This window comes from Schistocerca serialis, chromosome 1 (genome assembly GCF_023864345.2).
Source record: "Schistocerca serialis cubense isolate TAMUIC-IGC-003099 chromosome 1, iqSchSeri2.2, whole genome shotgun sequence".
Taxonomy (NCBI): Eukaryota; Metazoa; Arthropoda; class Insecta; order Orthoptera; family Acrididae; genus Schistocerca; species Schistocerca serialis.
In genome coordinates this window covers 668513403-668537311 of record NC_064638.1, presented here as the reverse complement: position 1 = coordinate 668537311, position 23909 = coordinate 668513403, and the positions used below count along the sequence as shown (strand labels likewise).

At 38.3% G+C, this 23909-nt stretch overlaps 1 protein-coding gene across 1 annotated transcript in view; it reads left to right on the top strand.

Annotated features, from left to right (window-relative positions):
• The window catches only part of LOC126479936 (exosome complex exonuclease RRP44), a 148386-nt gene that overhangs the window by 91973 nt on the left and 32504 nt on the right, over positions 1–23909 (top strand). The window contains exons 13-15 of the mRNA XM_050103826.1: positions 788–1031; positions 4694–4914; positions 16282–16450. Coding sequence (XP_049959783.1) covers positions 788–1031; positions 4694–4914; positions 16282–16450 — 634 coding nt within the window. The remainder of the gene's footprint in view (positions 1–787; positions 1032–4693; positions 4915–16281; positions 16451–23909) is intronic.

The following is a 23909-nucleotide window of genomic DNA, read 5'->3' as shown; positions in this document are numbered from 1 at the left end:
AATCAAGCTGTTCTCAATCCACAGTTCTTTAGTAGGTGCTGTCCTGTTGGAGCCTGGATACTCTTGTCTTCATCCATCCTTCCAACTGACTGGGTAAGCCAGCTATAAAAGGACCTGCAGTTTAGTGTGGACTCCGTAGTTTACTTTCACATTTTCACGCACAAGAGAGATGCGCTAAGTGACAGAAAAAATTCTGTGACCAGCTGGGGATTGAATCCTGAACTTTTGGTTATATAGCTGATCACTTACTCACTGAGCTGCACGAAAAGTCTGCATCATTGTATTATTTCTTGGTCATCAAAGTGTGTTGTTGTAATTGATGCTTTGAGAATTATTGTTATGGCTTACAACACTGTAAACTGATGCATTCTCAACTAACTTATTACCAAGGAATATAATACAAAAGTTTTGTAAACCAATATGTTTTGCTATTCAGTACCTTTGTACTAATTTTTGTGATACTTTTGTTTGTTGTTATTGCACGAAGTTCTTTATAATGTTTCAAGAGTTCTGATATAATGCAGTCTGATACCACAATTGAAAAGGCCTCAGTTCAGACATTATTTATAAGCTGAGATTTGTAAAATGTGTGCAGGTATACAATTATAATTTAAGCACCTAGTAATAATGATAAATTCATTACAAAATGTATTTTTATTATATAAAGTTAAAAAATACAGTGTATGTGTTCTTATAATTTTACTTATTAGATATTGTAAGAAACATTGTTTAAGAACTCAGCTAAATGAAAGCAGCATTACATACTAGCATACTTTTTTTTCTACAGTGCACTCGTCCTTGCTTCTCCTGAAATACGCTTCAATATCGATAGTGAGACTCATGATCCAATAGATGTGAAAGCCAAACAACTGCTTGAAACAAATTCAATGGTGGAGGAATTCATGTTGTTGGCTAACATATCAGTAGCAGAAAAGATCCTGGAAGAGTTCCCTGAGTGTGCAATGTTGCGGCGTCATCCTGAGCCTGCTCCTGCAAATTTTGAGCCTCTTGTGAAAGCAGGAAGTGTTCTAGTAAGTACATTTTAATGACAGTAACTGTGCTGTTAAGGCTATTATGGAGTAGTTATGTATAGTGTTAGAACACTAGCCTCATAATCAGGAGAAGCTGGTTTCAAATGTAGATCTAACTTACTTTGTTATGGTTTCCCATCGTTTCAATACACCGTTTCAGCTGAATACTTGCCTGGTTCCTCCAAGAGTATGTAATTACTGTCTAATTCTGCTAGTGATCCAGTTCCAGTGGTATTGTTCTTCATGGAGTTTTTCATTAATTTATTTATTGAATTTTTGTTTTATCCTTTGACTAGTTAATGTAAATGTATAGGACTTGTCAGATGCATTACAGGAATATCTACAGGATTTTTCAGCGTCTTTGCAACAAATGTCTAGGGGTGATAGATCACGTCATGAAGAACAAATTCTGTTAGAGACAAAATTTTCACTGCCACTTCCGCTACTAACCAGCTGTACAGCATGCTGCCTACCTTTGTAAATTGATAAAGAGTGATTTTCAAGAGGAAAACCATAAGAATGAGTGTTTTTAAGTGGAGAAAGATATTTTAGAAGCAAATCAGGATCCTCATTTGTGTACCGTACCTACTGCTGTTCACACTGAGCAAACGACTGGATGATAGCCAACACATATTGCATATGAACACCGAAGAGTGCATACAATCTGCCATCTCTCAGGCCATAACCAGTCTTAAACTGTACCTGGCATCATTGGGAAACATCAATGAACATTTCGTCTCTAACAAGAGTTGTCCCCTATTACGTGATCTATCACCCCTAGACATTTGTCACAAATACTTTGATGAAGTATCCTGTATGACATAAATACTTTGATGAAACACCCTGTACATACATCACAGAAATAGCTCCACTTATAGACAAAACTGGGTTGGATAGAACGAAGACGGTGTAGCAAATCAGACATGGCCTTTACAATGGAACCATCCTGGAATTCATCATAACAGCTTCAGGAAACCACAGGGAGCTCAAGTCTGGATGCTCGGGTTGGAGTTTGAACCCTGCACTGCCTGAATGCAAGCCCAGTACCTTCAAACTGCACCAGCCTGCTCAATATCGATTTAGTAAGAGAAGCTTTCAATATGTCAGACATATCTAAAAACTTCAAATAGCTCATGTCATAAAAATTATAAACAGTTGTATTATAGATACACAAATTTTGTCGTAAACATATGGTTTCCTGCCAACTTTATTCGTAACTCTTTCTTAGTCTTCTTATTTCAAACTCACTTCAGGTGTGGGGCAACAAGCAGATTACATATTTCTAGATTTCTGGAAAGCATTTGGCACAGTGCCTTATTGCACGGTGGTAACATAGGTACAAGCATATGAATAAGTACACAAATATGAGTGGCTCGAAGACTTCATGAGTAAAAGCACCCAGTATGTTGTTCTCGATGGTGAGTGTTCATCAGGGACAAGAGTATCATCAGGAGTGCCCCAGGGACGTGTGATAGGACCACTGTTGTTCTGTATAAACATAAGTAATTTGGTGGGCAGCAATCTGTTGTTGTTTGCTGATGATGTTATGGTGTACTGTAAGGTGTGGAAGTTTCCTGACTGTAGAAATATACAAGATGACTTAGACAAAATTTCTGGTTGGTTGATGAATGGCAGCTAGCTCTAAATGTGGAAAAATGTAAGTTAATGCAGATGTGTAGGAATAACAAATCTGTAATGTTCGAATACAGTATTACTAGTGTCCTGCTTGACACAGTCAAGTTGTTTAAATTTTGGGCATAATGTTGCAAAGCAATACAAAATGGAATGAGCATGTGGGGACTGTGGTAGGGAAGGTGAATGGTTGACTTTGGTTTATTGGGAGAATTTTAGGAAAGAGTGGTTCACCTGTAAAGGAGGCTGTATATAGGATGCTGGTGTGACCTATTCTTGGGTAATGCTGTAATGTTTGAGATCTGTAACAGGTCGGATTGAAGGAAGACATCGAAGCAATTCAGAGGCAGGCTGCAAGGTTTGTTACTGGTAGGTTTGAACAACATGTAAGTGTTACGGAGATACTTCAGGAACTCAAATGGAATTCCGTGGAGGAAAGGAAATGTTCTTTTTGAGAAACACTTTTGAGAAAATTCAGAGATCTGGAATTTGAATTCTACTGCCGCCAGCATACATTGTACGTAAGAACCACAACGATAAGGTACAAGACATTATGCCTCATACAGAGGCATGTAGGCAGTGGTTTTTTCCCTCACTCTACTTGCGAGTGGAATAAGAAAGGAAATGACTAGTAGTGGTACACGGTACCCTCTGCCACGCGCTGTACAGTGGCTTGCAGAGTGTCTGTATATTTAGCTGTTGCATGTTCAGCTGTACCCGGAACAGAGAAAACAGAAGACCAGGAGTAGGACCATTGTCATGTAAAACACACACATAGCAAAGACAGTACCATACTCAGCAGTTTCCAGAATGGCTAGTACTTTTGTAAGCTAAAAATCATAAAAACATGTATTACGTAGAAATGTTTTTAACACTGCTCTAAAATCCATTTCCCTTTTAACCCTTTGATAGAAGTGAGAAAGTTAGAGCAAGATATTGAAAGATGGAACTCTCAGCTGTACCGTAAGACTTACCTAGATACCTAAGTTGCCAATAGCAGTTCCCTCAGAAGACAAGAGTTTAAGTTCCATTTTAGCCTTCAGAAAGTTTCACAATAGCATACACAGCACTGAACAGTTAAGTCTTGAAACAACCCGTACTACATTATTTTCTGTGTCCAAGTGAGAATATCTAAATTCTCGTCTTCCAAAACTCTGCAGCTTCAGTGGCCTTATTATTGCACAAAAACAGATCTTCCTCTGTGCAAACAAACTCCACCCATGAGCACATGAGTAAATGTTCAATCATTGCGTGTTTCTCCCCATGCACACTGGTCATTATCAGAGTAGCTCCACTTAATAGTGTTTACTTTGCATTTTATCATCATGTACTATGCTGTTGTTGCCGCCTGCGTAACTTCCTCTTTGGGGCACAGGTTTATATTTTTTGCAGAAAGTACAACCATGTAGATTGGTGGGAGGTCTCAGGTAAGCCTTCTAGCATTACTGCCTGTTGGATAAAACTCGTCCTTGACTTACAACAAGTTGGAACCGTTTGGTGCTGTGGTTGAATTTTCTGATTTTTTCTCTGTTTCACTGGCTACTTTGGTGTGATATTTGGTAGCGCTGTAGCCACAAGTGGGTAAATTGTGAGGACAGCTGTAGGCCTCAGGCATCTGATAACGTCTCTGACAATCTTATTTAAAGCACTGTCTACTTCTTGGGAGTGGCTAGACACCTCCCATACTACTTCCACATATTCTCTAGCTGCAAAACAGCCGTAGGCCATGGCATATCATTTCTTGGCATACTTTCTTCCAGAAGTGTTATCCAGCAAAGTAGTGAGAAGAGCTTCTGTAATGTTTGAATAGTAGGAGATAATAATTCGGAACAAACTGGAAAGCTGTTTAAAAGCCCCATTCCCTTAGTGCTTTTGTGGAAACTTCATAGAGTGGTATACATTATAATAATTGCAGTAATTGATTTTAAAGAAGTCCCATTTATTTTGTTTTATGTACACCCCCCCCTCCCCTACCCTTTCGTGTGTGTAAGAGTGATGAATTCTCACAATGTTATTAACCTTTTTTTAAGGGATTTGAGTTAAAGACATCGTGTGGAAAAGAGCTGGCAACATCTCTGGATACAGCAGTAAATCCTGCCAACCCTTATTTGAATACAATGCTGCGTATTCTGGCTACCCGTTGCATGAATCAAGCTGTCTACTTTCCAAGTGGAATGCAGCAGAGGGAGGATTTTTTCCATTATGGTTTGGCTGTACCGGTCTACACTCACTTCACTTCCCCCATAAGAAGGTACAGAAACAAGCTTGAAATTTGTGTGTGTGTTTCTGTGTTTTTTATTGTGTCTATCAACATACCAGCGCTTTCTCATTTGGTAAGTTACAGCATCTTTGTTTTTTATATATATTTTTCCCATGTGGAATGTTTCCCTGTGTGTGTGTGTGTGTGTGTGTGTGTGTGTGTGTGTGTATATAGAAAGCACAGTTTAGTTGAAAACTAAGTACATGGTTTTTAGGTTTGTACTGTTCCATACATTTTAATATTTGCAAGATTTGCAAAAGATTCAGATTACTCTTGTTAACCATCAGTTTAGCAGCTTACTTGTACAGTGTCTGCAGCTTACACTTGTACTGTGTCAGACTAAAGGAAAGATCATACCAGAATTTTGAAGATGTCATTAATTTATCTTTCTCTCATTTGAGTTTTGTTATTCTGTTGCCTGACTGAGACGATGTCACATCTACACGAGATTTCACTGTAATTCATCACTGTCAGATCATTGGGGTCTTAAGCAACAAGCACCTATATATGTTAAGTTATATAGGCACTACAATTATAATGACCACTGCTGGTAGGGTAAATTGCTCTGATAAACAATATGTAAATGGAAGAAATTGCTGTTGGTTGAGTTAGACAGACCACAATGCAGAATTTGTCAGTTCTGAGCAACAAACAATACCATTCAGAATGATTGCCTAACTTAAAGGTATAGAAGCTTCCATGTGATGTGAGTATCCCTGCTAGTCATTTGACATTTAGTACAGACATTAGTAGAACACTTGTCATTGTTCATTGGCATTTCGTGGGTTCTGTTTCACCATCAAAATGTTCTGGAGAAGGAGAGAGAGAGAGAGAGAGAGAGAGAGAGAGAGAGAGAGAGAGAGAGAGAGAGAGGGGGGGGGGGGAGGGAGGGAGGGAGGGAGAGAGAGAGAGAGAGAGAGAGAGAGAGAGAGAGGGAGAGAGAGAGAGAGAGCGCGCTAACTTCTGTGGTTGTTTTCACTTTGGCATGATCCTTGAAAGTTTGATTTCAAGGAAATCCAAAACTTCCATGCCCTCAGGATATTGTAGTTCTACAGTTCCTTCTTTGAACTGATGTCTGTGGGTTACCCTATTAGAAGCTATTAGGTGTAATGTACGACCCTTGTACCACTATAAAACAGTTCTCCAAATTTTTCTTGCTGTCTCTTGTAATATTTTACTGCTGTCTCATGTCATTGTTGTGGTCTTCAGTGCAGAGACTGGTTTGATGCAGCTCTCCATGCTACTCTATCATGCGCAAGCTTCTTCATCTCCAAGTAACTACTGCACCCTTCATCCTTCTGAACCCGCTCAGTGTATTCATCTCTTGGTCTCCCTCTACAATTTTTACCCCCCATGCTGCCCTTCAGTACTAACTTCGTGATCCCTTGATGCCTCAGAACATGTCCTACCAACTGATCCCTCCTTCTAGTCAAGTTGTGCCAAAAATTCCTCTTCTTCCCAGTTCTATTCAGTACCTCCTCATTAGTTACGTGATCTACCCATCTAATCTTCAGCATCCTTCTGTAACACCACATTTCGAAAGCTTCTATTCTCTTCTTCTCTAAACTAGTTATCGTCCATGTTTTACATCCATACGTGGATACACTCCATACAAATACTTTTAGAAAAGACTTCGTGACACTTTTTTTTAAATCTGTACTCGATGTTAATAAATTTCTCTTTTTCAGAAATGATTTTCTTGCCATTGCCAGCCTACGTTTTATATGCGCTCTACTTCGACCATCAAAAGTTATTTGCTCCCTAAATAGCAAAACTCATCTACTACGTTAGATGTCTCATTTTCTAATGTAATTCCCTCAGTATCACCTGATTTAATTAGACTACATTCCATTATCATTGTTTTGCTTTTGTTGATGTTCCTCTTATGTCCTCCTTTGAAAACACTGTCCAATCTGTTCAACTGCTTTTCCAGGTCCTTTGCTGTCTCTGACAGAATTACAATGTCATTGGCAAACCTCAAAATTTTTATTTCTTCTCAATGGATTTTAACTCCTACTCCAAATATTTCTTTTGTTTCCTTTACTGTTTGCTCAATATATAGATTGAATAACATCGGGGATAGACTACAACCCTGTCTCACTTCCTTCTTAACCACTGCTTCCCTTTCATGCCCCTCTACTATTATAACTGCCATCTGGTTTCTGTGCAAATTGTAAATGGCCTTTCGCTCCCTGTATTTTACCCCTGCCATCTTCAGAATTTGAAAGAGAGAGTTTCGTCGACATTGTCAAAAGCTTTCTCCAAGACTACAAATGCTAGAAACTTAGGTTTGCCTTTCCTTAATCTATCTTCTAAGATAAGTTGTAGGGTCAGTGTTGCCTCACGTGTTGCATCATTTTTATGGAATCCAAACTGATCTTTCCCAAGGTCGGCATGTACTAGCTTTTTCCCTTTGTCTGTTAAGAATTCGTGTTAGTATTTTGCAGCTGTAACTTATTAAAATGATAGTTCAGTAATTTTCACACCTGTCAACACCTGCTTTCTTTGGGATTGGAATTATTATATTCTTCTTGAAGTCTGAGGGCATTTTACCTGTCTTACACATCTTGCTCAGCAAATGGTAGAGTTTTGTCAGGGCTGGCTCTCCCAAGGCTATCAGTAGCTGTAACAGAATGTTGTCACCTTGTCTCGACTTAGGTCTTTCAGTGCTCTGTCAAATTCTTCACCCAGTAACATATCTCCCATTTCATCTTCACCTACGTCCTCTTCCATTTCCATAATATTGCCCTCGAGCATCGCCCCTGTACAGGCCCTCTATATACTCCTTCCACTTTTCTGCTTTCCCTTCTTTGCTTGGAACTGGTATTCTGTCTGAGCTCTTGATATTCATACAAGTGGTTCTCTTTTCTCCAAAGGTCTCTTTAATTTTCCTGTAGGCAGTATCTATCTTACCCCTAATGAGATAAGCCTCTACACCCTTACATTCGTCCTCTAGCCATCCCTGCTTAGCCGTTTTGCATTCCATGTCGATGTCATTTTTTAGATGTGTGTATAGCTTTTTGCCTGCTTTGTTTACTGCATTTTATATTTTCTCCTTTCATCAATTAAATTCTATATTTCTTCTGTCTTTTTTAGCTACTTGGTCCTCTGCTGCCTTCACTATTTCATCTCTCAAAGCTAACCATTCTTTTTCTACTGTATTTCTTTCCCCTGTTCATGTCAATTGTTCCCTAATGCTCTCTCTGAAACTGTCTACAACCTCTGGTCCTTTCAGTTTATCCATATCTCATCTCCTTAAATTCCCACCTTTCTGCTGTTTCTTCAGTCTTAATCTACAGTTCATAACCAATAGATTGTGGTCAGAGTCTACATCTGCCCTTGGAAATGTCTTAGAATTTAAAATCTGGTTCCCAAACCTCTGTCTAACCATTATATAATCAATCTGAAACTTTCAGGTGTCTACAGGTCTCTTCCACATTTACAGCTTTCTTTCATGATTCTGAAACCAAGTGTTAGCTGTGATTAAGTCATGCTCTGCATGAAATTCTACCAGGCAGCTTCCTCTTTCATTCCTTACCCCCACTCCATATTCACCTACTACTTTTCCTTCTCTTCCTTTTCCTAATATCAAATTCCAGTCCCCCATGACTACTAAATTTTCGTCTCCTTTCACTATCTGAATAACTTCTTTTATCTCATCATATATTTCTTCAATTTCTTTGTCATCTGCAGAGCTAGTCGGTATATAAACTTGTACTACTGTGGTAGGCGTGGGCTTTGTGTCTATCTTGGCTACAATAATGCATTCACTGTGCTGTTCCTAGTAGCTTACCAGTGCTCCTATTTTTTTAATCATTATTAAACCTACTCCTGCATTACTCCTATTTGATTTTGTATTTATAACCCTATATTCACCTCGCCAAAAGTCTTGCTCCTCATGCTACCGAACTTCACCAATTCCCACTATATCTAGCTTTAACCTATCCATTTCCCTTTTTAAATTTTCTGACCTACCTGCCTGATTAAGGGATCTGACATTCCATGCTCCAACCCGTAGAATGCCAGTTTTGTTTCTCCTGATAACGACGTCCTCCTGAGTAGTCCCCGCCTGGTGATCCAAATGGGGGACTATTTTACCTCCAGAATATTTTATCCAAGAGGACGCCGTCTTCATTTAACCATACAGTAAAGCTGCGAAAAATTACGACTCTCATACAAAATAAGAATACCCTAACCATCACGTTCTTTGGCTTATAACTCATTTCAGCTGACTTTGATATCATTCTTGTAGCTCTTACTTCAACTCTAAGATGACTGCTAACTGATCCAGCCACAATAAGTGGAAATACTTTCAACACTTTTCCTTGAAATTAATGATAGTGCAGCTCATTTTAGATTATCAACGTTTGCATGTACACTTTTAAACTTCAGGTGCTTACCATTGTGGCCAAGCAGATGCATCATTTGTGCAATCTAAGCATCTATCCATTGGCAAGCTTGTGTAGAGTAATGATTTGAGACCCACCTTGTACGACAGTGAGGTGAGCCAGTTCTGTATCTTGTTTATGTGCCTTGACACTTATGGACTGAAACACCGGCCAGCCCAAATGCAGTTTTAAGCACTATCCCGCTGCCATATAAGTGACTGGAGGGCTGATTCCACATTGCTGTCTCAGGAACACTGCAAAATATAAAAAAATTCACAAATCAGTAAGCTCTGCAACTTTCCTTTCACTCCATTAAATGTTTTTTTTCCCACTTTACTGTTAGAAGAAACACATGTTCCTTGTGATATATATGTGTTCTTCAGGGTTTGGTTATTTTGAGCCAATATGAAGAACATTGTTGTACATGATTCTGTTTCAGTACATGTACTGCTGCAGTTGAAACTCATGATGAAAATAAACATTCGTGTGTTTGCTCTGTGGTTACTTATGGTTTTTTTTCTGCTTGCCATTTTATGAACGTTTTTCCACCAGCTTTGAGATAAAATCATAATTGTAGTTCTTGTAGTGTATATGGTTCTTGTGTTACAGCACTTCTATTTATCTTAAGTTTTCCTTGTGGCTTCCTGTTGTACAACATATGTTAATCAGTACCAACTTAATGAAATTGTAGTCATCTCAATTGGCATCCTGAGTTTGAGTCTAGCATGCATCTGTGATTAACAGGAAGGACACAGCGTGTTATCTTGGATGGAGAGTCACCATCAGATGTAGAGGTACCTTTAGGTGTATCCCAGGTAAGTGTGTTGGGACCCTTGCTGTTCATGTTGTATATTAACAACCTTGCTGAAAATGTTAATAGTAACGTCAGGCTTTTTGCAGATGATGCAGTTATCTATAATTAAGTACTGTCTGAAATAAACTGCATAAATATTCAGTCAGATCTTGATAAGATTTTAAAGTAGCACAAAGATTGGCAACTTGCTTTAAATGCTCAGAAATGCAAAATTGTATACTTCACAAAATGAAAACAACATAGTATTCTATGACTGTAATAGCAATGAGTCACTGTTGGAATTTGGACAACACATTTAAATACCTGGATGTAACACTCTGTAGGGATATGAAATGGAATGATCACATAGGCTCAGTCTTGGGTAAAGCAGATGGTAGACTTTAGTTTATTGGTAAAATACTGGGGAAGTGCAATCCATGTGCAAAATAGATTGCTTACAAATCACTCGTGCAAACGGTTCTATAATATTGCTCAAGTGAGTGGGGCCCATACTGGGTAGGACTAACAGGGGATATTGAACATATACAGAGAAGACCAGCATGAATAGTCATAGGTCTGTTTAATCCACGGGAGAGTGTCACAGAAGGAACTGAACTGTAAGACTCTTCAAGATAGATGTAAACTGTCCCAAGAAAGTCTATTAACAGAGTTTCAAGAAACAGCTTTAAATGGTGACTCTGGGAATATACCACAATCCCCTATATATTGCTCACATAGGGATCATGAAAATAAGATTAGAATAATTACTGCATGCTCAGAGGCAGTCAAAGAATCATTCTTCCTGTGTTCCATACAGGAATGGAACAGAGAGAAACCCTAATTAACTGGTACAAAGGGACCTACCCTCTGGCATGCACCTCATGGTGGGTTGCAAAGTATAGATTTAGATGTAGAATCCAGATCTCCAGTTCATCCAAATCATTGTTTTTCTCTTCCTATTTTTTCATGGTAAGTGTATTTGATGCTCTGGAATTAATGGTGCCAACAATTATGGACAACAATAATGTAATTCATATTCAGCGAATTGCCGTACATGGAGCCTGGCACATTGTCAGTTAAAAAGTTAACATTTATTTACACAGTACTGTGTGGCCCCCCCCCCCCCCCCCCTCCCCTCCCACCCACCCGATTGTTGCAAATGTAAAATTATATCGAAAAGAAAGATGGTGTTAGTGTCTATTGACAAAATGTTAGATGTGCTGTATAGGATGCCTGCAGAAGTATTGTTGAAAACATTTTTGAAGAATTCGGTGATGTAACTTCGACATCAGGTTGTGAGAAATTGAAGACTTTTCATTCAAAATTGTGTCAGTGACAGTTTAGAGACACTTGGGATGACAAAAAAATGCAAAAAATTATTTACTATATGACAATATTTTCATATGGTTTGATGCAAAGGAGGAGAGTGGTGTTCTGATTTCGTGCCCAGAATTGTAGAAAAAAGTTTAAACAAGAATCTTTCTAAAAGTGATCCTAACTTCACAGACAGCCAGGGTTGGTTACAAAAGTGGAAAGACAGACACTGAACACACCAGTTGTCAGTGACTAGTGAAAACAGTTCAGGGGATACAGTAACTGGTAAACAGTTCAAAATTTGACTCCAATGAAGTTTACAACACTGACGAATCTCAATATTTTTATCAGATGTTACCCAATGAAGTTCCAGATCAGATGACTCTGCAAAAGTGTATAAAAGAGAAGAACATAATTACAATAATAGCTTACAGTAATGTCTTATGGAACATAAAATCCCTTTTTTATGGAACATAAAATTCCTCCTCTGTTAATAAAAAATCAAAATAATCTCCATACATAAAAACGTCTGAGTCCTTGGCAGTTCTTGTAAGTCACAAAAGTATTTGGGGATAGTCAGCTTAGTTTTTAAAAACTGGCTCTTCGAAGATTTTGTGCCAAGTGTAACAAAATTTCCAAAAGAAGACTGTCAGCCTCTAATTGCCATATTGTTAACCTATAATGATTTGTCACATCAGGGTGTAGAACAGCAGGTCAGTGGCGGCTTCAAAGTCAGATTTCGATCATGTAACACAATGGCACTGTTGCATCCAGTGAGTTCAGAAAAATGTTAAGCATATGTATAAAAGTCACCTACTTTGTAAGCTTGCTGAAAAAGAGGGAGGAATAGTGTGATAACTCTTTGCAATCTATAAATGTCAAAGACATCATTTATAGGACTGCAACTGCTTTTGATTATTTTGCCGAGTGAACAATCACGAACTACTGGAAAATCTATGGCCATCCGTTTGTGTGTTCACTGCCACAGTTTGCACCTTGAGTGAAGAAACTGGTGACAATGTTGCCTCATCAGAGTTTGTTGAAGCATTTACAGCCATTTCAGGGTGCTCCATTGTAGATGTTAATGGTGTAAAAGGCTGGCTGCAAAATGACAATGATTCTTACTGTCATATGATTTCAGATGACAAAATTGTCACTATTTTTTTGTCTTTGATAACGATGACAGTGGTGTGTAATTAAATGACAAAGTTGACATTCAATCTGAAGACATTATGATAGATTCAGAGGCAACAATGCACCTGGCCAAAATTATGGTTTATTTGGAATGCTGGACAGAAACAACTTTGACTGAATAAATACTAATGAAATGCCTGCATGATCATGCTGCATAAATGATATACAAATCTGGTTTAAAGGAAACTGGCTGATTTTTCAGTATACAAAACACTGGCCAAAATGTATGTGAAAATAATATTAAATTTGTTTTTACATGAAAATAAGTATAAATTATGTGTTTATGGCATTTAACCCCTGCCATTTTTATTTTTTTTTTTATTTTCTCCGAATTTTCCAGATTATCTGGGTTTTATATAATCCAGATGACCTACAGCCCCACTGTGTATGTGTAAACATGTTCCACTGTATTGTATGCAATTGATAATTGTGTGTGGTGATTATCAAGAAAACACGATGAAAAATTTTATAATCCAGAAGGCCATTCCTTCTTGAACTTCACCTAAAAATCGTATGAATATCTGCACCAATCAAATAGATTTTATAAAATATATATCGTGTTTCTGGAAACCAAATGTATTTTGTATTGAAGAAATGCCAGTTGGGAAGGCTGATTTATTTCACATCCAGAAATCTTTTCTTGTATGTCAGTATGTCTTACGTAATTGTTGGATTGTTACAGTCTTTCTTATGTAAAAGTATGATAATTATTTACATAAAAAATAAGGCAGTTTTCTATAATATTCATTTCTAGCACTGTATGATGTAATGCTGTATCATTCAATAAATTTTATAAAGCTTAAAGTATATTTATTAGAAAATAGTGCAATTTCCTGTAAGCATTGCTGTCCGGCCCATTGCAAAATAATAATGCGTCAAAGAATAATCTGTATAAAATTCACAGATTACACCAGATTACACTATGTATTTCCTTTTCATTCATGTGTAGTTTACTTTACTCTGTAGAGGTGAACCATTTTATTCACAACCATTTCATTCTTCAAATTTTCAAAGCATTTAGTATTGAAATGGTTCACTCAAAAGTAAGGGAACACAAGTAAAACTTAGGGTCAACTGACATAACGGGTGATTTCCAAACACATATGATTTAGGACTTGTTAAATAATCAGTTCTATATTTTATAAACTACACAAGGACTGCCAAATCATATGCTATTGATAGGTACACTTTTGCTCAAACTTATATTTCACAGCCCATCTAAGGGCATCAGGCTGCCTGCACTTCTCACCTACTTCCCAAACTCCTCAGAAGCCTTGCTCTATACGTTGCTGATCTAGTACTTCTGGAAGAGAGGGTACAGTGGAGAAATGGATTACACACTCTGCAATGCTGTGCATGTTATTTTGAAACATTTTCACACAATAAAACTGAAATTGGACCAAACCTAAATTCCAAACTGTTAGTTTTTGTGGAGACTGCTCTTTTCAACTTTATTGTACCAGCATGCTTCATGGCACACCAGACAACTTCAGTTTACCTATATCTTGCTCTGACTGTTTAACTCCTCAGTTAGGAATGTAGGAGAGAGGTACTGGTAGAGAATGAAAGCTATCAGTGACATTATGTGTCTGGCAGTTTCAGCAGTTTTACATAACACTGAGTAATGGAACAGATGCCCTATTGATTACATTCTTGGGATAATTTTGCCATTTCTTGACAACTTTCTTTTACATTTGCATAGCCACTTTCTTTCAATCTGTATTCAGAAACATACACAAATCCTTATTTGATGTGGTTTGAGTTCCTGCATTCACTAATTTCTTGTTCAACAATCCCTGGAGTAGGCTTTTCTGAATTTTAGAGATGGGAACTCTTGCTATAACATATCCTTTTTTCTCATAACCCCCCTGGCCACAACCTTTGTTAGTCTACATCCTTCACTTACCTATCCCCTTCCCTGCTCCCACTCCCTTACTACACACATTTTCTATCCCACTAACTCACCTACATAGCCTACTTCTCTCCTCTCCCACTCCCTTCCCCCCACCCACCACAGCCTTGTGACACTGCGCTAGCAGCTCTGTCCTGTCCCCACCATCCTTGCAGGCTCCCATAGGCAGTACTAGCAGCTTCCCTCACCCCTATCGTGCTATCCCCATCCCAAGCCTCTTCCTCACCCCCACTACCCACCCCAGCTTAATTACTGCTCTTGTCACACACAGTCACAGTCGAGACTCAGTGCCTGTGTGAGTTGTGCTTGTTTGTTTTTGCTTCACAAGGACTTTGTCTGGAAGCTCAAATAGTTTACCATTCTTTTTCATTGTACGTATCTGTGACTCAAGTACCTCATCTATGTCGTGACTAGCAGTCTGTTCTTTCCTTGTTGTTGTTTTTCTTCACTTATTACAAGACTTATTACAAAACTGACTAATATTAATTCTGACCCTATCGAAAACATATATAAACTATAAATTTCATACTATATATTCATTTTACACATAATTTTGTACACAAACTTCATCAGCTTTTCAATGCTGCTTGTACTTTTTGTGTAGCTTTAATTGTTTTCTCACAAATACATGCTTTGTCCATATGGGTGCTAATTTGCATTGTTAAATCAATAATAAATATTAAATAATTGAACTAATTAAAGTCATACATCTCTAATTACCTGTATTTACTAATGTTGTCACTACTTTTATTATGTTTTATTTACTAGAAAATTCACTTTTTCTTACTCAGAATATACATTCCAGCCTTTAATTTGAAATAAGTAGTATTTACAGAAAATCTATTAGATCAGTTCAATAGTGCTCAATGAGTCCTATCCATTGACACTACATTTGCCTGAATCACTTAAGGTGTTAGTGAGTTATTAATTTTCATAGCTCATTTTATATCTGAAATATTTAATGTTTAAAAACTTGTAAACTAATCATGTAGTGAGAATATGTCTTTACTCACATACTCGTCTAATTTTTATATTTAAAACCATGTGACTGGTTTCTCTGTCACTGGTTTGGTTTACTTTTTGCCTTATTTCATATTTGCTTTATTCATGTAGTTCGACCATGCCGACTGCCTTCCCTGATCAACTCGAATAATGGTTTTTCTCACCACGTAGTCTGTGTTTCTGGCTAGCTGAACTGCACTCAGGATTTCTCATACTTTGCACTTCAAAGCTGCTACCCACTACTGCCGCAAACCTCATCTGGCTCGATGTCCCCCACAACTGTCAAATGAGACTCTCGTGGTAGTCACAACATCGACTGACTCTGCTGCTAGTGTTATGACAGGACGTGCACATAGCCGCATGTGTTGTTAAAGGTTTTCATAGGCATTTCCAGTGTGTACTGTCTCACCCTGAATGCTTCAAAATCTCAAAGCCTGCTGTGTGCTGATCACTTCCAGTAGAGCTCTAAAGTCAGTATTATCATGTAGCATTCAGTCTTTGTGTGACTAGATAACCACATTTAGTCCAGATAACTGCAGACATTGCCTCACCACTCCCCTCAAGTTCTTAGTAGAGTAATCTTTTGCGTCATGGTGTGGTAGGCTCTGTGAGTTATTACCTTATACATTTTTAACTGTGTTTTAATTTTAGATATTGAGTGTCAGCCTAAAATAAATGTATGTCTATGTAGAATAATTTGATTTTTTGATTTATTCTGTATCATGATTTTGTATGTATGTGTTTACTTTCTTTAGATATGCAGATATAATTGTGCACCGACTTCTGGCTGTTTGCATTGGAGCAGATTCAACTTATCCAGATCTCCTTGATAAAAAGAAATCTCAGGAACTTTGCAACAATTTGAATTATCGAAACCGTATGGCACAATATGCTGGGAGAGCATCAGTTGCACTCCATACACATGTAAGGCTGTTATTTGTTATGGTTATGAGAGTAATGTTTATTTAAACAATAATCCAGAAGTTATTTTGTTTATTGATGTATATGAAGAGCTTATCGATAAAAATAGTCAACTGCAGGTAGCTTATTTTGTATTTCTTTTTTCCATAGCATAATTTCTTTAAATTTATTTGTAGACGGTGGTTGATAGTAGTAGCTTTTCACTTATTAGCCTGTGAAAAATATGACATTTACGTAATGTGTGCTCCTATCACTTAGTTTTTGTAGCTAAGTGAAGATTCAAATTTGAAAGAGTGCTTAGTATGTTGTGTCACTGTTGAATGTTGTAACTCAGGGATGATGCTAAAAATTATAACAGAGTCATGTGTTGCAGTTTTGAAGGTCCTTCATTCATGTGTGGGAGGAGCAGACTTCCCGCCATTCATATTTAGGTTTTCCTTGGTTTCAGCAAATAACTTAAGGTGAATGCCAAGCTGTTTTCTTTGAAATCATCATGGCCAATCTCGTGTGCTGTTCTTGCCCATTTTTCCTTGTGCTCTGTCTCTAATGACCTCACCACTTTAACAATTTACTTTCTTTCTGAAAATTTCACAACTATTGTTACATCAGGGCGAAGAAGTGCTATTAAAAAGGTTAAACGTTGTTGTTGTTGTTGTGGTCTTCAGTCCTGAGACTGGTTTGATGCAGCTCTCCATGCTACTCTATCCTGTGCAAGCTTCTTCATCTCCCAGTACCTACTGCAACCTACATCCTTCTGAATCTTCTTAGTGTATTCATCTCTTGGTCTCCCCCTATGATTTTTACCCTCCACGCTGCCCTCCAATACTAAATTGGTGATCCCTTGATGCCTCAGAACATGTCCTACCAACCGATCCCTTCTTCTGGTCAAGTTGTGCCACAAACTTCTCTTCTCCCCAATCCTATTCAATACTTCCTCATTAGTTATGTGATCTACCCATCTAATCTTCAGCATTCTTCTGTAGCACCACATTTCAAAAGCTTCTATTCTCTTCTTGTCCAAACTATTTACCGTCCATGTTTCACTTCCATACATGGCTACACTCCATACAAATACTTTCAGAAATAACTTCCTCACACTTAAATCTATACTCGATGTTAACAAATTTCTCTTCTTCAGAAACGCTTTCCTTGCCATTGCCAGTCTACATTTTATATCCTCTCTACTTCGTCCATCATCAGTTATTTTGCTCCCCAAATAGCAAAACTCCCTTACTACTTTAAGTGTCTCATTTCCTAATCTAATACCCTCAGCATCACCCGACTTAACTCGACTACATTCCATTATCCTCGTTTTGCTTTTGTTGATGTTCATCTTATATCCTCCCTTCAAGACACCATCCATTCCGTTCAACTGCTCTTCCAAGTCCTTTGCTGTCTCTGCCAGAATTACAATGTCATCAGCGAACCTCAAAGTTTTTATTTCTTCTCCATGGATTTTAATACCTACTCCAAATTTTTCTTTTGTTTCCTTTACTGCTTGCTCAATATAGAGATTGAATAACATCGGGGAGAGGCTACAACCCTGTCTTACTCCCTTCCCAACCACTGCTTCCCTTTCATGTCCCTCAACTCTTGTAACTGCCATCTGGTTTCTGTACAAGTTGTAAATAGCCTTTCGCTCCCTGTATTTTACCCCTGCCACCTTTAGAATTTGAAAGAGAGTGTTCCAGTCAACATTGTCAAAAGCTTTCTCTAAGTCTACAAATGCTAGAAACGTAGGTTTGCCTTTCCTTAATCTTTCTTCTAAGGTTAAACGTATAGTTGTGGAAATGTTAAATAAAGTTCTTATTGGAATACTCGATAATAAATACATCTACTGTCTTCTCAGTAGTGTTTTTTATTTCAGAAATGTACATTTGAAAGTCACAGATTCTTCACCAATGTTTCAGTTGAAGCTGTAACTGTAGAACATGCAGTAAAAGCACTACTTAAAAGATAGTAGAAGAGTTTTATTACTAAGTTTCCCACTGATTTCACTTATCAGTATTCCCGAGAATAGTCACTATGGCTGCCATGAATATTTTAATTGTTTGCTATCATAGTTTCAGCTTATTAGGGCATCATACGTTGACTCTAAATTCAGGGGATATCAGTTAGAGAAATTTTTTCAGAGTACAGAAAAAAACAAAAAGTGTAGATATACCAAAAAATTTAGGAAAACAAAAAGTGTAGATATACCAAAAAATTTAGGAAAGAGGATAGTTATTGTTTGTTTTTCATCTATAATGAATAATTGTGATTAAAAAGATCCCAAAACAATTTTTAGGAGGGCAAATATTGTACTGAATGTTGACATTATTGTAACTATGAAATGTACATACAACAACAATGAAAAGCAGAAGTTACAAAATGTGGATAACATATGGGAGGCATTCAGTAAGTAATGCAAAGCGAGTTGGTTTTATTTAGGATTCCAATAGATCATGTTATTCCTCACTATTTTGGCTATAAAACTCTGTTTTTCATAGTAATCTCCATTCAATGTGTCAGTCTTGCGCCACCTTACTGGGAGATGCTGCTTGCCGGCATGGTACCATTCTGTTGGTCAACATTGGAGCCAGTGTCTTGCTGAATCATCCACATATTGCTTCCCATGGAGTACATCCTTCATGGGCCAAACAGATGGAAGCCAGAAGTTGGGTGATCTTGTCTGTAGGGTGGATGAAAAACAGTCCAATGAAGTTTTGTGAGCTCCTCTTGGATGCATAGACCTGTGTGAGGCCTTACATTGTCATGGAGAAGGAGAAGTTCAGTTGCATTTTTGTGGTAATGAACACGCTGAAGTTGTTTCTTCAATTTATGAGGGTAGCACAGCACACTTCAGAGTTGATCATTGCACCATGAACAAAGACACCAAACAGAATAACCCCTTCAAAGTCCCAAAAGACAGTCACCATGACTTTACTGACTGAGGTTGCGGCTTTAAATTTTTTCCTCTGGAGGAGAGGTGGTGGTGTTGCACTAGTCCATGGATTGACATTTTGTTCCTGGTTTGAAGTGACGAACCCATATTTCATCACCTGTGATGATGTTCGACATAAAATGATGATGATCAGCCTTGTAACCTGCGAGCAACTCTGCACAGATGTTCCTTGCTTTCTTTATTGTCTTCTACTAGGTGGCAATGAACCCAGTGGGCACACACCTTTGAGTACCTCAACTATGGATGTGTGTGTCAGCAATACCAACAGAGACATCCAGTTGTTCAGCAAGGTGTTTGACTGCGACCCATTGTTCACCTCAAATGAGAGTGTCCACAAGTTTCAACATTGTAATAGTCACAGCTGTGTGTGGCGGTCCAGTACATGAGCGATGGGACAGATATGCATGACCTTGTTGCGATGATTAAGATGCCTCACCCAAAGATTCAGTGTGATCTTGTTCACTGACAGGTCTCTGTAGAAATCTTGCAAGTGCTTACGAATATGTGTGATGCTCTGGTTTTCTGCCAAAAGAAACTCAATGACAGGTTTCTGTTTGGAATGCACTTCCATCACAGATGCCGTTTTGAAGGCTATGTATTGGGCAACTACCCATCAGAACTTCGTGAAACTCTTAAGGTTGAAGCAGGAATATTTATTGATGTCCCAAAAGAAATTCCACATTTTTGCAACTGAAAGTGGCCAAGAAAAAAAAGTGTTGCATTACTTCTTGACACCCCTTTTCTAAGTAGGATAGAAGTCAGGCAAAGGATGAAAAAGGACTTGTTGCATTGTACTTGCATTCCATTGTAAACATCTGTTCGTTCAATAATTGTAAGCATTTCTTAGTACAGCAGTGTTCCTGGAATAAAATCTTTCTGTCCATGAGACACAGATGCAATCACAGAGTCAGTTATTCTTATTGCCTGTATTATCTTTGCATGTTTTTCCCTAAATGCACTGGGTACAACAATCATTCTTTAATTCTGCACAATAATAAGTGAATCATGCGATTCTGATAAAAAGCATTAATTTGAAACGTTTTAGTACCAAATACTGTGATTTTGTAAATTTTTGTGCATGTATGAATTTATTTACTACAGAGTGATAGCCAAGTGATATCAACAACTTATTTAGATTAGTATTGTGATGACTATTCATTGAGATACAGGTTGCACAAAGAATCAGTACACATACAATCGCATGTGCTGTCTAGTATGTTTCAGAATGCCTCACATGAAAATTGGATTCTTTCGGGGCTCATACCTCAGGTTCTGTTGGTGATAGAGAGGTACGGTCGAGTGTTTTGTATACCTAACAAGGTTAGTGTTAGTGTCACTATCCTGCAGTATAGGCCAAAGCATGAATATTACACACTTCCTTCTGCTTAGGCAAATGCAGTAGATTGGTTGGTTATTTTTGCATTTGACGTGGTATGTAGTGGGGCTTAAGGGGCTTATGAGAGCACCATTATTTCATGGGCGATTCCTTAGAAAAACCGCAAAATAGGAAATTTTTTTACCATTTTCTTATATCAAAACCAAGCCACACTTGCCAAGATGGCTATGCACAGTAAATGGCTGAAATTTTTGAAATATATTCCTAAGATCCTGATCTTGGACAACCTATGCAGTTCCAAAATACAGATGTTGAAATTTACCTTACATGTGTACTAAAACCCAGCGTGAGGTGAAATTTAAATAAAAATAAATCACAGCAAATTGCTCAGATTTTAATGTTATGTGCTCTAGAAGTCTGATCTTCCCATTTTCAAAAATCTTCATCCATTATCGAGAAATGCTCCAAAAACATGGTTTTTGAGTACCAAAACTGAGCCACAGATTCCAAGGTGGCTATGCACCATGGGTGGAATTTTTACAATGTCTTCGTAAGATCCCAATCTCAAACAATTTAAAAAAAATTGCTTGTTATACCCACTCATTTCCAAGATACAGAGCTTCAGTGTGGTGTGAAAATGTAATTTAAAAGTGGCGTAACATGGAGCAGTGTGCTGTAAAGTGAAGGAGACAATGACAGTGTGAGAGGAAGAGAGGGACACAGTGGCAGCGGAAGGAGACAGAGAGGAGAAAGAGTAAAGGAGGGAACACCAGTCAAACAGGCATAAAGAGATGTAGAAATTGGAAGTGGTTGGGAGCTAGTGAAATGAGGGATGAGAGCGAGAAGAGACAGCAGCAGTAGGAATGAATGAATGAATGAGACTGTAGCAGTAAGAGAGAGCGAGGAGGAGACAGTGACTATGAGAGGTGGCAGTAATACAAGGATGGAATGAAGAAGGAAGTGGTGTGAGATAGGAGACAGTTACAGTGAGAGAGATGCAAAGAGAGAATGACTTGGACTGAGTTAATGAGTGAGAATGAGCATGTGGAAGTGGATGGGTGTGAGTGACAGAGTGCTGAACTAGTGGATGAGAGCTAGTTATAGTTAGGGGGCTTGTGGGAGTGAGTGGTGAGTTGCTTGTTAAAAAGAGTATGAATATGTTTATGTACCAGACTTTTTTGGGAAAATTTTTAAAGGTGCTAAGGAAGGCAGGATGAGTCAGCTGGTACCCCACTTTCCAATCAGTCTTTTAAACAGGAGTGTATTTACCTTTTTGTGCTGCAATAGGAGTATTTTTCCACTGGCTATTAACATACTCATATACTGTTGTATTAATGAAGATGGAGAAACGGAAGAAAATTCAGAGCCCATCATCTCATTACTTTAGGCACATGTCATTTTTAGCAACAAAGAGAAAATCCAATGTGCAAATGTCTAATGAGTGGGTTTAATTTCCAGAATTTGAAAAAGTGTTGTATTTTTGCAACCAATGGGCTTTGAGGTGTATACATTGGTCAACTTGAAACCTTTGACAAAGAACTTCAGAGTCTTCATTTTCTAAAAACTTCGCCTCCCAAGAGTACATGTTAATGTTGTCTATAGTTCATGTGCCAAATCAGATTACTGGAGACTCAAATGCATGTCTCCTAGAAAATGTTAAGGTGTACATCATAGACAGGTGTAACTAGTAGTGATCTCAAAATAATCTCGGCAGATAATTTCTGTTTTATTTAGAAGAGGAAATTGTGTGGTACCGTTATGAGATTTAAGATAGTTACAGTATCAAGATACCTGAATTTTAAACTTTTCAAGACATGCTTGTATTTTGGTATTTATATGAGCTGTGGAACAGGATCCCATGCAAGCCCGTTTTTGGCTACCTTTCCTGAATTTCTTTAGGTTACGAAAGCAGACAGCAGCATTTAATGTTTATTTTTATTTAACAAATATCTCCAGAAAACTTCATGTAAAATGAGTCCTCAGCCTTTATGAATTGTTGAAAGAATATCATATTCCACTTATGGTTGTAGAGGTTTTTATTTTGCCATAGCAATTTCAGCATTAAGCCATTGTCAGTCGTATATGATTGATGCCGTACCATTACTTACACATCTGCCACAACATAGTTACTTGACAGTAACATAAACCTGAAATTGTAATAGCAAAATTAAAACTTCTGCAGCCACAAGTGGAATATGATATCCTTCCAAGAAGTATCAGAAAATATCCAAAAAACATGACTACTGCTCTGTGCCTGGAATAGGCTGGTATACTATAAGAAGGATAAATTGCTACTCATCATATAGTGGAGATTTTGAGTCACAGATAGGTACAACAAAAAGACATGTAAGCTTTCAGCCAGAAGGCCTTCTAATGAAATAGAAAACACACACACACACACACACACACACACACACACACACAGCTTTCACACACATGACCACTGTCTCTGGGTGCTGAAGCCAGACTGCAAGGAATTGTGTGTAATGGGAGAAGTAGACTTGGTGGTGGGGATAAGGAGTAGGCTTGGGCGGGGAGGGGGAGGAAGAACAGTATACGGGTGAGAGATGGTAAAGTGCTGTTTGAGGAAGCATACAGGGTTGAGAGAGGGTAGGGCAGCTAGTTGCAGTCTGGAGTGCTATATCCGCAAGTAGCTGAGTACCAGAGTGCACATCAGAAAAACAGAGAGAAATGACGACACAAGGCGAGAAGACCAACTGCGGATGGGACTCAAACCCATGCCAGAGTCAAGCAAAATGGCTGGCCAAATGGCGGACCGAACACAACAAGAGCGATCAGTAGCAACCTGTGCAATAATGAACTTCCAATGCAGTGCTATCAAGAGGTCAAGTATGAGCCACAATCCAAATCAGGACCAAAGAGGAAAACCAATGCCAAAGCGAAACCGGCAGTGAGTAATCAGTAGTACGGTGGAGATAGTAATGGACACTATCAGATGAAGTACATGATGGACTGAGTGGTCAAAGTGTGGCGGTGCTTATGCTGGCCATGAGGGGCACTTTTGGCCAATGTATTCATGTGGCAAAATGGTGGGGCACTCACTAGGCAACTGTAACTCTGCAGCAACACTGCTCTTTAATCCATCAAGGTCCATTTTCTCTGGCAGGGATTCAACTTCCATGCAGCCCAATCCCAGAGGGAGATTAGACGGAGGGCAGGAA